Genomic DNA, 14,820 nt, shown 5'->3' with positions numbered 1-14,820 from the left:
TGGGAGGATTAATAGTATAGGCTGGCCCAAGCATAAATATCAGAACCTATTGGAAAAGTAACTAAAGCAAAAAGGGTTGCATGTGGTTCAAATGATAGAGCACTTGCCTAACAAGTCCAAACCCCAGTACAGCTTTAAAAAAAAATTAAACACTTAGGAATTCAAAAGTTTATAAAAAGAAAATTTATATTTACTACTATTATTTTTTGTAGTACTGATGTTGGAGCTTAGGGCCTGTCACTTGCCATATCACTTGAGCTATTCTTTTGCTTTGAAAACACTTTTAATCATAAAGTTAATATGGGGGACAACATGTATTTATAGAATATCTCCAAATGTATACACACACATAGAATTTTTGTGTTTAGAAAAAAAATTCGATCTCTATTTCTATGGTTCTATACACTTTCAGATTTTTAGTGTATAAATACCCTGACATTTCTTTCTTCATTTTTAGAGGACTATTTTAGCAAAGGGAAAAATGAGTCTGGAGATAGTAAGCTTCGATTCGAAACTTACCATCTGCTGTGGCAGGAGATGAAATCTGAAACTGAAGTGAGTGCCTCTTTCGTTAACTTTTCTCTAATACTCATGCTGTCCATCTCCTGCTGCTTCCATCTTTTCACCAATTTACAAGAGTTTTAGTGAACTACAGGAAGTATTGGTCAAGAATACTCTATTGACTCTAAAATGTCTCATATTCATAGAGCTTCAGATACTTCATGATAGTTGCTAAGGTCATATGGTGCCGCTCTTAAATTGTCCTTCAGTTAATTAACAAACTCTACAAGTGTGAAATCAGATCATTAAAACTAAACTCTCATCTTCACATATAGATACTATTTCTGTATTCCAGCTCTGAAAGATGGCAGTTGGTACCTATAGAGCTAGCTTTGTTGCATCTAAAATCACTGAGGGAGACATAAGCCACTACAAATTGTGCATATTTAGCATATTCATCCTACTATTGGAGAAGGTTACAGACACAGGAATGGTTCTGAGAATCAATCATTTTGTAAAAAATATTTACATCTATCTATATTAGTAAACATTGGATTCTAGTAGAGGCTTCTCTATAGATACTCACCTGAAGGAAGTAAGGAAGAGATTGAAAATCTAACACGTAGCCCAGATAGAGATTAGCACAGATAACCTCCTAAGGACTGTACACATGGAACCTTATCTGTATAATGAGACAGCCTTTGTTTCTTGCATTTTTCTTCCACTCTCTTATAACCTGTTGCCATTTCCACTCCCACATCTACTCTTACATTCCAACAACCAGCCCCATAACTATGGTTTCTTTCTCTAGTTCAATACACATTTTAAGGCATACCCATCTTGCACTTGCTTTTAGTTAGTTACTTTATGTCTGGCACATTATATGTTAATTTGTGAGGGTTTTGTTTCCTCCTGTTAATGTATTTACAGTTTATTTTATAGATATAAATTATTAAACATTCAAAGGGAAGAGAAAAGTATGAAATTTATTTTTACCAGTAAAGACACATATTAACTGATAACATTTCATAAAGCTTTGTGGGTTTTTGTTGTTGTTTGTTTCTGAAGCGACTACAGGAAGAATTAAATAAAAACCTGTTTGACAGTCTAATTGAATTTCTTCGCAAGTGTCATTCTGGATTCCACAATTCAAGTCACTGGGGCTACCAAATAAAACTCAGAGAAATTCCAACTGCTGCCCTCATTCTTGGTATGTACATATCTGTATCGAATGCATGAACAAATGTGTGTATATTTTTATTCTATTTCTGCGAATTATGGGGAATAACTTGTTCTAATAAACAACTTTTAGTTGCAGAATGAAACTGTAGGTTGCTTTACATACTTCCAAAACCAATAGAAGTTTGTTATACCCATCATTTGTGAATTAAAACAACTGGTACAGCTAATACTTTCTTTAACTTTTGTCAGAAGGAAGAGCTACATTTGTTTTGTTCTTTATCCATAGTATAAGAGTATATGAGATTTGGATTCACTGAAAAGTCAGTAGGTCTGACTTTTTGTCTTTTAAAACAATCATATCTTAATACTAAAATATATTAAGTAATCTATAATATTTTGTTTCCTTGTTATGAGTTTTTCAATTTCAGATTGTATTATATTAATAATAATTGCCTTAGGAAAGGACTTGGGTGAATTTTATGCAAATTACTTTCAGATTACAGGTTGAAAACATTTTAAATATCTATCACTAATACTTATCTTTACAAAACATATGGACTCCAAGATGGTGGACAACGAATTCTCTAGAGTATTGGCAAATTTATGTCCTTTACTAAAAAGAAAAAAAAGTTTCCCCCATTCTGAGTATGTGTATGTATATATATATGTTTATTTTGGTGCTGGGGATTGAACCCAGGATTTCGTGTATGCTAAGACATGTGATCTTATACTGAACTACATCCCAGACTCTAGAGCTTTCTTTCATTCCTCCTGAAAATAAAATAGAACTTGTTATTTGTTATTTAGGATTTACTTCCTAGTAGGCTATGAAATAAATAAATTCCCTTTTTAACTAGTTTGTAAAGTCAGTAAAAGGACAGGGATAAGCCAGTGTTTTACTGAATTCTTGTATTTGTTCAGAGTTGCATTATTACAGTCATAGACTGTGACACATGCTAGTAAAACACTAGTAAAATACTTTAGATGCTTAAGTACAGTTATACATTTTATTTTTTGCTTTTCCTAGGAGGGGATAAAAAGCTTATTGAGGGATGGCATCCATGTTTGTATAGATTTTCGATTTTCCCAATCACTGGAAGTCTTGCAAGTGTTAAGTAATTTTAAGATATATGCTGATGACATCTACCTAAGCACAACAGTACATCACATATTGTTGAGTTAGGAAAGGATGCCCAATGAACTGGGGAAATTTCTGATTAATTGCATGTGGAGCACTAAAACTGATTTGCAGAAGTGGAATCTAAGAGTTTAATAAATTTCAAAATCCTATAGCTTTAATTCTGTTTTACTTTCTTCCCTCAGAAGAAATCAACAGTTAATGTACAACTTTAATAGTACTTAGATTTTAGTAGTATTATTGGATTATCATTTAATTCATTTCAGTTGTGTTAAGTCACAAGCTAGATTCCACAGCCCTTTGTTTTTTTTAATGTCTTGCTACCCCTGGAGATCTTTGTTAAACCTAGCCTCCAGTCCAAGCTGCCCTTTGTTTTTGAATAATTAAAAAGCAATAAACTTGACAAAGTAATGAAATCACTCCTATTTTTAAAGATCGGCTACCCATATTCTGTAATTTTCCCAAGAGGAATTTTGCTATCTTTCCAAATAAACCAGTTGTGTTAATCAGCTTCTGATTCGGGTACAGAATACTCAGTAATCAACTGATGAGGAAAAAAGGCTTGTTTTAGCTCATGTTTTCAGTGGTTTTAGTTCCTAGTTTGTGGCTCCTTGTGTTTTTGGGTTATTGCCAAGACAATGATAAGGAGTATGAGGTAGAACAAAGCTCAGCCAGGAAGCAAAGAGTAAAGGGGCTAGGAGTCATAGTATCCCTTTCAAGGACACATACATAACAGCCCAACTTCCTTTCACTAGGCTCCACCTTCTAAAGGTTCCATCCTCTTCCAATAAGTACCAAGCCTTTTGGGGAATATTCAGGAACCAAACTATATCTTTAACATGAATCTTTACAATTATAAGTATATATAATTATATCAAATATAATTGAATATGCCTTCATTTCTGTGATATATTTTCTTTGTTTCTATTACGAATCTTTTTTTTTAATGTTTTTAGTTGGTAGTTTGCTTGATGTTTTGAATTATACCCCCCCCCTTTTTTTTTTTTTTGACAGTAATAGGGTTTGAACTTGGAGTCTCATGTGCTTGGCTCAGCTGAGCCATGTCTCCAGCCCTAAATACCTTTTATTGTTGTTAAATGATTAATGGAATTGTATCATATATTATTTTTTAGGTGTGAATGTCACAGATCATGATTTAATATTCAGAAGTCTAACAGAAGCCATTCAGAATAATGTTACACCATATGTAGTCCCATTGAAAGCTAAAGATTGTCCAGGTAAACTATAAATGCAAGTTTTTTGATGAGATATTACAGAATGTTTCTGTTCTTTTTGCTCATGTCTTCTTAATCCCTTTTTATTTGTGGGAAAGCATTGTACTGCATAAAACTTCAAAGGCTTAATGTCATCCAGAGTAATTTGCCAGAATAATCTTGCCTGTTACAGTACTTGTAGCCAGCTCTTGTGCCTTGTATTTTGGTCCTGTTCTTGCTGTATCAGTTTCACTGCCAGTAATAGTGAGTGCATTTCATAACATGGGTTCCTTAACAGTGAATCTCCTAGTAGGATGAAGAGTTGGGAACACAAAGCTGAAAACTGGGAAATAGTAAGCTTATATTTAGCCCAACAGAATGTGAATGTAGACTCCATAGGTTTGTGTTTACAGATCTAAACCATCATATTTTCTATTTTAAAAGGGCATTAATGGTAAAGGTAATTAATCCATATTGGCCGAGTCAAATTGGAGCCATGAAATTACAGTGTTGTATATCCTAATATAGAAAAATAGATTTGTGTTTGGAAACAAGACTCACATATTTATATTCCATTTTTTTTTCATAAACTGACTTGAATTTTTTAAGGTCTAAAAAATTTTAAATGTTTATAAAGGCAGGCTTGTAATTAGTAATACAATTCATGTAAATAACAGTTTGGATTTTTTTAGGAACTTTGAAGTCCCTTTTGTTCAATATGATTTAAATATGCATTGCTTCTGTGTTTACATATTTGACTAGGTAATACTTCAGTAGGTATTTTAGTCTATTAGGAACTAATGAAATTTAAGTGTTAAAGAGAAGGTACTAATGAGAATAGTTAATATGTTAAATATTATTTTATCTATATTGATAAATACAAAAATGCATCCAAATCAAATAATGTAATTTATCAGTCATGATGTTTCAAGGGCTTTTACAGAGCATAAATTTTTTTCTATTTTGCAGATATAAAACATCTTTTGCAAAAGTTTGTCACACAGTTGACAAACTGCTGTGGAGATGTAAAATCCAAAGACAGTGTTCAGGTCACACAGAAGACATCTTGTTCCATGGACTCACTTACCACTTGGTATAAGACTGTCACAAAGGTAAACACACTGGTGATTTTCTTCCTGAAAATGGTGTATAAGGCTTAAAGTTACATTCATACTACTTTTTTTGTCCTAATAAGCTGTGTTTGTGCAGCAAGAGATGGCAATATAATAGTAGTTGTTTATTTTTTTATTAGTATATACTTTTATTAAATAAACCTAATTCCTGGAAAAGGCTTAGGTTCTTACAAGGACATTGTATTTATGGGACAGTGTCATGTAATGACAAAAACCAAAATAGTAAAACCATATCAGAAGTTGATTCTGTTACAGATATAATGTCTATAACAGAGGCTGTACTTCACTATGCTTGGTCCAGTATTTGCTTTTGTGTGATAGGCCCATTCTTCCAGTTCCCTGTGTTAATTTAGTCCTCTGAGGAATAATCATGTTTTGTTTTGTTTTTTAAATATAGCTTGCTCTATGCTTAGAAATCCTAGAGAATAAATATTTTATTTCAACAAAGGAGATGCCTAAAAATAAATTCCATTCTACTATGATAATTTCCAGTGAAAACGAGTAGCTGTGATTACTTAGTATCTGCAATATAAAATCACAGCTTTATTTTATGACATGTAGTCAGACAGTATGAGTAAAAAAAAATCTTGCAGTGTTTTAGAAATCATTCAGTGTTTTAGAAATCAAACACTATTTGCAACTTATGTTCTTTTTGAGCTTGAAATTTCACAGTAGTAGATCAGATGCTTTTAATTAGAACACATTTTTGCTTTCGTCTTAAAGCAAAATAAAACTTTCCCCCAACAAGTAAAATAAATTGTGTATAAATTTTTCTCTTAAATGTTTTTCTTTTCTTATTTACCATAGAAAGTACATTCTTTTGAGTTACTGGTTTTACTGAAGGTTTTCTTCTTGGTTATTATCCCCATGTCAGTCACAGAAATACCCTGCTAGTAACTGTTGGAATGAGTTTCTGTTTATTAAGGGAGAAAAAATAAAACATCGTCACTGTGAAATATAAAAGAAAATATGTCAGTATTTGGCATTACAACATTGTTTAAGTGGTAAGGCTTACTTTTAACTCCTTCTTTCCACAATGACCTTAAAGAAGACAGGTCCAAAAATGCCAAGCAAAAAGAGGATTACTTCTAGCCAATGGCAGCCTCCTCCTGTTGTACTTATCTTAAAGGATATGGAAAGCTTCTCCACAAAAGTACTCCAAGACTTCATAATTATCAGCAGGTAGATGGTGTGTAACTTGGCTTTTGTGCAAATGTTTCTTTCTTTTAAGAAAATATTACTGGGCTGGGAATAATGGCTTAGCGGTAGAATGCCTTCCTTGCATGCATGAAGCCCTGGGTTCGATTCCTTGGCACCACATAAACAGAAAAGGCCAGAAGTGGCACTGTGGCTCAAGAAGTAGAGTGTTAGCCTTGAGCAAAAAGAAGCCAGGGACAGTGAGTCCAAGCCCCCAAGACTGGCAAAAAAAGAAAAAAAGAAAAAGAAAACAAAAAACATTACTTGCAACTTAGGAAATACTACCTTCATTTTAAGGTCAATTTAATAGAACTGAAAAGTGATTTCAGTTTTGTTTTTTACTGAATGTTCAGAGTTCCTGCCAGATTTTTCATTTACATTTTAATCCAGGAATGAGATTCAAATATTCAATCTGTTTTTAATTAACATGCTAAGGAAGTATAAAACAAATAGGTAAATTATTCCAGGTTAATTTTTAATCAGGCTTTATTTTTTGTTATATTAGTTTTCTTGTCCCTGTGACAAAGTGTCAGAGACAAACAATTTGAAGGGAGGAAAGATTTAATTTTGCTCCTAGTTTCAGAAGTGTTAGTCCATCCTAGTGGGGAGAGCATTGTAGAGCTGAGTTGTTCAACTGGCACTGGCACTGAGGAGGCTGAGAAAGATTAGAGAGGGCCAGAGGCAAGGTAGTCTAAGGACCTTTTCCTACTGACCTAATTTCTTCAGCTATGCTCCACTTCCCAAAGTTTCCAGAACATCTCCCAAATAGTACTACTATCTGGGTACCTAACCTTTGGGGGTGGGGTGGGGCAGGAGTAGTTTTCATGGACAAACAATAACACCTGTCTTCAGAGGCTTTGAGTTTGCATATAGCTTTAGGACAAAGACTGTTTTACAAATATTATCTTATGTTTATATAATATTTGTAGTGAGAAACTGCTTTTGTGATGTCATGGGATCTTCAAGGCACTCCTAGCACACTCGTGGTTGAAGTACCTAATTCTTAATTTTAAATCCCATGGTGTGCATTTCCCGTGGTATATGTGTTAGGAAGTCATTTACTTTTACTTACTTTGTATGTCTATATGCCTCTGCAACAGTTGCCTAAAGTTGTACTGGCTAATAATTCATGATCATATATTTTGATAGTTTTTTTTGTCCTTCCTCGTTGTTTATAACAGTTCTAGATGGTATGATAGTTCTGAACAAGGAACCCAAGGCTTCATTTTTCTTTTTTAACTATGTTGAACATGGAACCCAAGGCCTCATATGTGCTAGGCAAGCACATCTCAGGCTTCTGTCCGAGGACTGTGTGTGTGTGTGTGTATACATATATGTACATATATGTATATATGTGTATATATTATATATACTTTTAATTTTATTGTCATAGGGGTTAGTTACATACATAAGGTAGTGAATACATTTCTTGTCAAACTTGTTACCTCTTCCCTCATTTTTCTCCCACCTTCCTACCTCCCCCCAATCTTTCCCCAGCCAACCCCCATCCCCATCCTAGGACTTTTCTTAGTGCTAGCACAGCATAGTGATTTAAAAAAACCAAACCAAAACATCATATTTTTGGGCTCAGACTTGGTACTACTTTACTTGTGGTGACACTAAGAGAATCCCAGCTTTTTATTATTTAAAGATAGAACTGCATACCGCTAGAAAATTAAAAAGCAGTAACTGGCAGGAGAGAGCAGACAGAATCATCAGCCATAGTACAAAGGTCCGTAACATACAATAGCCCTCAAAAATCTGCTGGTTTACTCTGTTGAACTTATTTGTATTCGTTCTAGTATTGCGAAGAACAAACCTTATTCAATATATGTTTGAAATAAGAATGAAAGGAAGGCATGAAAGATTTAATGAGACCTAGGGAAAGATACATTATTTTTTGTGTAAGGACATGGGCAAAGCAGGGAAATGTATGAGACAGGTTTGGATAAAATTGTGTCCGATAGAAATGTCCATAAATAAAATCAGTTACCTTCAAAATTAATGAACTTCATGACACTGAACTCGGAAAGCATAGGTAAGATGAACAGTGTGGCTCAGACTGGGAGAGAGGTTAAGATGAATGTTACCTAAAATGTCTTTGAGTAGTGAAAAGATGGCACATGGGGCTGTGTTTTATCCTTTTTATACCTCTGTGTTCTTATGTATAAAATGAAAGGATCCATTACTTCATTTCAGAGCTAGAACGTCTGAAAAATCACTGTTTTTGTATTATTTTAACAAAATGATTGACAGATAGTTTTAATATTTGAAATAGTACCTATTAGCAGTATCCAGTAAAATGGACATTAAAGTAAAAGCAAGTCTTAAAGGATGATGTATTGAAATAGATTTGCTAAAGAAATTTCACTTTTGTATCTTTCTTTACGAACTAGTCAACATCTTCATGAATTTCCCCTAATACTTATTTTTGGAATTGCCACATCTCCTATTATCATCCACCGATTGCTTCCTCATGCAGTGTCATCTTTATTGTGTATAGAGCTGTTCCAGTCTTTGTCTTGCAAGGAGCACCTGACTACCATACTTGATAAGGTAAAAATAAATAAGTAAGTAAGTAAGTAAGTAAATAAATAAATAAATAAATAAATAAATAAATAGAAAGCGAAGGGTAACACAGACAAAGGAAAACTTTCTCGTGGAGCAACATGCTCCTTTACATAGTTTAATGATTATAGCAATGTTTATTTTCCATATTTTATAGTGATTTTGTATCAAATTGCCTCTTTAAATAAAATGTCGATGTTTACAAAAGAATGATCGTGTCCTTATATTTGTATTATTTATATTCATAGCAGGCTTTTTAAAAGTTTATAGAAAATATTGATTTTGCAGCCCAGACTTGAATTCCTCTTGCCTCAGCCTCCAGGAGAACAAGCTTGTGCTATCACATGTATTTACTAGCATGTTTTGATCTTCCTATCTTATTTCAGTGGATTCCTTCCTATCTCGTTGGGTTTTTTTATGCTTTTTTTGTTTGGTTTTGGGTTTTATTTTCGTGCTAGTCCTGGACCTTGAACTCAGGGCCTGGGTGCTATCCTTGAGGTTTTTTAAATTTAATTTTTATTTTTCCTGTGCTTAAGGCCACAGCTCCATGTTTAGCTTTTGATGGCTATTTGGAGATAAAAGTCTGACAGACTTTCTTGCTGGGTTGGCTTTGAACCAGGATCCTCAGACCTCAACCTCTAGAGTAGCTAGGATTACAACCATAGCCAGTACACCTGGCTTATCCTGACAACAAATGCTAAAATGAGACCTTGAGTTCAAACCCAGGTACTAGCAGAAGAAAACAGTCCTAGAATGACTTTTTATTTTCAAATGCCAAACTTGCTGTAGATAATTAAGTTGTTTTACATTTTTAAAGTAAAAACCAGTTATTTTGTCTTTCTCTTTCAGTATTTTATAATCTATCATCTTTAATTTAAATCAAATAAAAGAAATCTAACTTGTTAACAACAATTGCAAAACCTGTTGCTTCTTTAGTGGTCTCTGCTGTGAAAAAAAATGGTTACATAGTTAATAGGCAATAACTTAAATTTATGCCTAATTTAAAAATTAAAAATAAGATGGAGTATGGTAGGCATCTTTGGTTGTGAGATTATAGTGAAAATTACTTCCTTTTATGTGATGATTTTTTTGTGCCAGTATTGAGACTTAAACTCTGGGCTTGGGTACTTAGCTGTTCCCTTCCTGGTTTCAGCCCTTTACTTCCTTTCTTTTTGAGGGAAAGGAAAGGGTTGGGATGCTGGTCTTGTGGCTTGAACTCAAGGCCTAGTACTAGCTTTTTGCTCATGGTTAGCACTCTACCACTTGAGCCACATCTCTCCTTCCATCTTTTTGTGGTTAATTGGAGATAAGAGTCTTAAGGACTTTTCCTGTCAGAATGGCTTTACACCTAGATCCTCAATTTCAGCCTCCTATGTAGCTAGGATCATGGGAATAAGCCACTGGTGCTCAGCTTCTTTTTGTAATTGCTAATCTGGTATAAATTAAGTTAAAATTCTGGTTGACATATTACCTAGAAAGTGTATCCACCATTGTTTTCATAATTAACATGTCATGGTATCTTTCTTTGTCTCATTGTTTATATTTAATGTTTATGAAGACTTAAGAATAAGTGATGTTTCTCCCTTCTCTCTTAATCTCTTTCAGCTACTGCTTACAACTCAGTTTCCCTTTAAAATAAGTGAAAAAGTTTTACAGGTTCTGACCAACATCTTTTTGTATCATGATTTCTCAATTCAAAATTTTATAAAAGGACTTCAGGTAAGGGTTTGAAAGTTCACAAGCTGGTTCAAAATAGTTTGTATGTTATTTCAGACTGTTTATGTGATAATTAAACCTTTTTTTTTTTTTTGTCATCAGTCCCGGGGCTTTGACTCCGGGCATGAACACTGTCCCTGGCTTCTTTTTGATCAAGAGTAACACTTTACCACTTGAGCCACAGTGCCACTTCTGGCTTTCTCTGCTTATGTTGTGCTGAGGAATTGAACCGAGGGCTTCATTGCATGCAAGGCAAGCACTGTACCACTAAGCCATATTCCCAGCCCTAATTAAAACATTTTACATGGGGCTGGGAATATGGCCTAGTGGCAAGAGCGCTTGCCTCGTATACTTGAAACCCTGGGATCGATTCCACAGCAACACATATACAGAAAATGGCCAGAAATCGCGCTGTGACTCAAGTGGCAGAGTGTTAACAAAAAGAAGCCAGGGACAGTGCTCAGGCCCTGAGTCCAAGGCCCAGGACTGGCAAAAAAAAACAAAACAAAACATTTTATGTGGTAAAATCTAGAGTAAGTACATTCAAGTTATTTTTCTAGATTGTACCATCATTCCTTTGTTACTGTGCAGCCAAATATAGAGACTGCATTAATTATCCTATCAATAAAGGTTCTTTCCATTCTAACCTGTGGAAGGTCAGGAGAAAAGAGCATCTTGATGAAAACTTACCAGGACTTTCTACCTAAGAAATCTCCTTTGTAAAGCAAACTTCTTTTATAATGGGACAGAGAGTAGACAGTATCATTGTGGTCTTTTCTGCTGCTTTTTTAATTGTGCTTTAAAGATATAAAACACATTTTTAGTTCCTGGGTCATACAGAAATAAGTTGTATGCAGTAGTTAGATGTCTGTTTGCATACATGTGTATTCATTTATACTTAATCTTATATATTAAGAATGCACTATCATTAAGGTTTCATGAATTTCTAAGAGCTTAAATTAGGCTTCATAACATTTGCTCTAACATAAAAGACGACATTCTCCAGTGATTTAAAAGTGAATGTGCGGGTCTGGGAATGTGGCTCAGTGATAGAATGCTTTGCCTAGCCCTGGGTTCGATTCCTCAGCACCACATAAACAGAAAAAGCTGGAAGTGGTGCTAGGACTCAACCTTGCTAACCTTGAGCAAACAAAAGCCAGGGACAGTGCCTAGTCCCTGAGTATAAGCCCTGAAACTGGCAAAAAAAAAAAAAAAAGTGAATGTGCATTTCTTGCTTTGGCAAATACATTATCTTATAAAGTAGTTATTGTTAGTATTTGCCCATTGTAAAGTTAATTAATTAAGATTAGTATGTTGGTAACCTTCTGTAGGAAAGCACAGTATGATAACACTCATGTTTTATAGTACTTTGAGGTTTAAATTCTCATATGTAATTTTCTACCACATAAACACTACCATGGCTTTATATGGCTAGTGTGTCTCTTTTTTTTTCAACATTGACTCTTTTAAAGAGAGTATTTTCAATCTAGAAAACCTTATTTGCCCTAGCAGTGTATGAGATTAAATGATATTGAGATACAATAAACTCCTAAATTTCTTCTCATACATTTCATTTCTCATTTACCACTCAAATACTTATCAGGAACTGAGAGGCAGGCAATATGCTGAGCCCTTGATATACAGGGTAAAAAGAACTTGCCTCAAATTGCTCACTGTATAGCAAACAAATAAGAAGAATAAATGCACACTAAGAGTTCGGAGAGGATCATGGTGGCTCATTAGCTTTGTGCATATGACCATATAAAATGATGCTTATCAAAATGAACTCCAGGAAATGGAAATGAGGGTTTTTTTAATTGTACTGTTTGTAGTTATTTTTTTTATTTTTTTCCTTTGGCTTATTCTCTTTTGTTACTATTTTTTTTTAATTTCTGTACCCTTTGTCTTTGATTTTTATCTGATTTGGGGAGGAAAAGGAGAATCACAGAATCGGGTACAAAGGGTGAACGAATTCAGCAGTGCTACTTACTAGATAACACTATGTTGGAAATGAACTCTACAATGGGTGGAGAGGGTGGGATGTGGGTAGAAGGGTCAGGAGGGGAGAAGTGGGAGAAAATTTGGGAGGGGGTAGAAATGTACATGTTACCTGACATGTAATTGTAACCCCTCAATACATTACCTTTACAGTAAGCTTTAAATTTAAAAAGTTAGGGGCTGGGAATATGGCCTAGTAGCAAGAGTGCTTACCTTGTATACATGAAGCCCTGGGTTTGATTCCTCAGCACCACATATATAGAAAAAGCTGGAAGTGGCGCTATGGCTCAAGTGGCAGAGTGCTAGCCTTGAGCAAAAAGAAGCCAGGGACGGTGCTCAGGCCCTGAGTTCAAGGCAAAAAAAAAAAAAAGTTATACAAAGTTATGAAAGAAACATCTGAGAACTTTATTAGAGATTGTTAGGGAATAGAAGTATATCCTAATGAATAGGAATCGTCCAGGTCAAAACTGAAGAGTAGTCCAATCAAAAACTTCATATAGTAAAGGAAAAGAGCTCTGTTAGAGAGCTAATGTAGAAAAGAAATAAAAGGCAAACAGATTTGAAATGTCTCATGAACATTTTTGCGTAGTTACAACTTGAACCATGTGTTCTAACTTCTGCCACCCAAGTAGTAAGATTATAGGCATCAGCCATTGCATTTGGTTAGATTTAATAATAATTTTTGAATTTTAGATTGGCATCTTCTTTTTTTAGGGAAGTGGGATTGGAAACAGGGTCTCCACAAATAGCTGGTCTTGAACTGATTCTTCTGCCTCAAGTGCGATTTTGGATTGGTATCTTTTTATGAATAGCTCACATGCAACCCAGTCCCATCCATACTACATTGACAATCATTGGGAATTGCTTCTTCAGATAATCTTACCTTTTTTATTTTTGGCCAATCCTGGGGCTTTGGCCTGAGAACTGTCCTTGGGTTCTTTTTCCTCAAGGCTAGCACTCTACCACTTGAGCCACGGCGCCACTTCGACTTTTTCTGTATATGTGGTGCTAAGGAATCGAACCAAGGGCTTCATGCATGCAAGGCAAGCACTCTGCCACCAAGCCACATACCCAGCCAATCCATCCATTTTTATTAGTTTTTTGTTTAGCTTATATTTTCTGAGATTATTTCTAACTTTGTCCATAAAATTGTGGACTTAAAAATATTAGGAATATGTAGCTATTTATATGTTGGCTTTATTGTGACTGTGACCTTATTAAATATATCAGTGCCATAAATACTTTAGCTCTCAAAAGAAACCTTAAAGTTAAGCAGATACGGGACAAAAGATTTATTATATATGTGATATAAATTAATATATATATCATCTTTGCATTTCTTTCAGCTTTCTCTATTAGAGCATTTTTATTCTCAGCCCCTAAGTGTTCTGTGTTGCAATCTCCCTGAAGCCAAGAGAAGAATAAATTTTTTATCAATTAGTCAATGTGAAGACATTCGACGCCTTCCATCATTTAGGAGGTAAAAAGAGAAGTAAATACTCATACTAGAGACTAAGACAAAATAGACAATTTCAGGTCTAGTTGGTTTGGAAGTAAGGAATGGAATGATAATTTTATTTTAATTAGAGCAGTATAAAATGACTCTTTTTAGTGATGGATTTCTTTGTTGGATTGGAAAATTTGGCGTAAAGAAAAACATTTTATTTATGTATTTGTTTATTTTTGCTGGTCCTGGGGCTTGAACTCTGGGCTTAGGCACTGTTCCTGAGCTCCTTTTGCTCAGTGCTAGCACTCTACCACTGGAGACACTTTACCGCTTCCAGATTTTTCTGTTATTAATTGGAGATAAGAGTCTCACCAACTTTCCTACCCAGACTGGCTTCAAATTTCAATCCTCAGATTTCAGCCTCCTAAGTTACTAGATTTATAGCCACCAGTGCCTGGCCAAAAAAAAAAAAAAAAAGTTTTATTTTTATTTCTTTGTTGCCAGTCCTGGGGCTTGAACTCAAGGCCTGGGTTCTGTCCCTGAGCTGTTTTTGCTCAAGTCTTGCAGTCCACCACTTGAGCTACAGCTCTACTTCTGGCTTTTTTGGTAGTAATTGGACAAAAGTCTTAATAGACTTTCCTACCTGGATTGTATTCAAACCATGATTCTCAGATCTCAGCCTTCTGAGTAGCGAGGATTACAAGCACCCTGCAAGAAAAATATTTT

The 14,820-nt window shown here is 34.7% G+C and overlaps 1 protein-coding gene across 4 annotated transcripts in view; it reads left to right on the top strand.

The window, feature by feature from the left end:
* Orc3 (origin recognition complex subunit 3) overlaps positions 1-14,820 on the top strand; it is a 45,514-nt gene that overhangs the window by 7,205 nt on the left and 23,489 nt on the right. For 3 of the 4 annotated variants that reach the window (XM_048353856.1, XM_048353854.1, XM_048353857.1), the window contains 8 exons: positions 458-555; positions 1,570-1,711; positions 3,955-4,059; positions 5,005-5,147; positions 6,217-6,350; positions 8,762-8,921; positions 10,539-10,652; positions 13,994-14,127. In XM_048353856.1, coding sequence (XP_048209813.1) covers positions 458-555; positions 1,570-1,711; positions 3,955-4,059; positions 5,005-5,147; positions 6,217-6,350; positions 8,762-8,921; positions 10,539-10,652; positions 13,994-14,127 — 1,030 coding nt within the window. The remainder of the gene's footprint in view (positions 1-457; positions 556-1,569; positions 1,712-3,954; positions 4,060-5,004; positions 5,148-6,216; positions 6,351-8,761; positions 8,922-10,538; positions 10,653-13,993; positions 14,128-14,820) is intronic. The other variant, XM_048353855.1, reaches the window with a different exon arrangement.

This window comes from Perognathus longimembris, chromosome 9 (genome assembly GCF_023159225.1).
Source record: "Perognathus longimembris pacificus isolate PPM17 chromosome 9, ASM2315922v1, whole genome shotgun sequence".
Taxonomy (NCBI): domain Eukaryota; kingdom Metazoa; phylum Chordata; class Mammalia; order Rodentia; family Heteromyidae; genus Perognathus; species Perognathus longimembris.
Note: the sequence above shows the minus strand (reverse complement) of the source record. Positions and strands in the feature narration are given on the sequence as shown.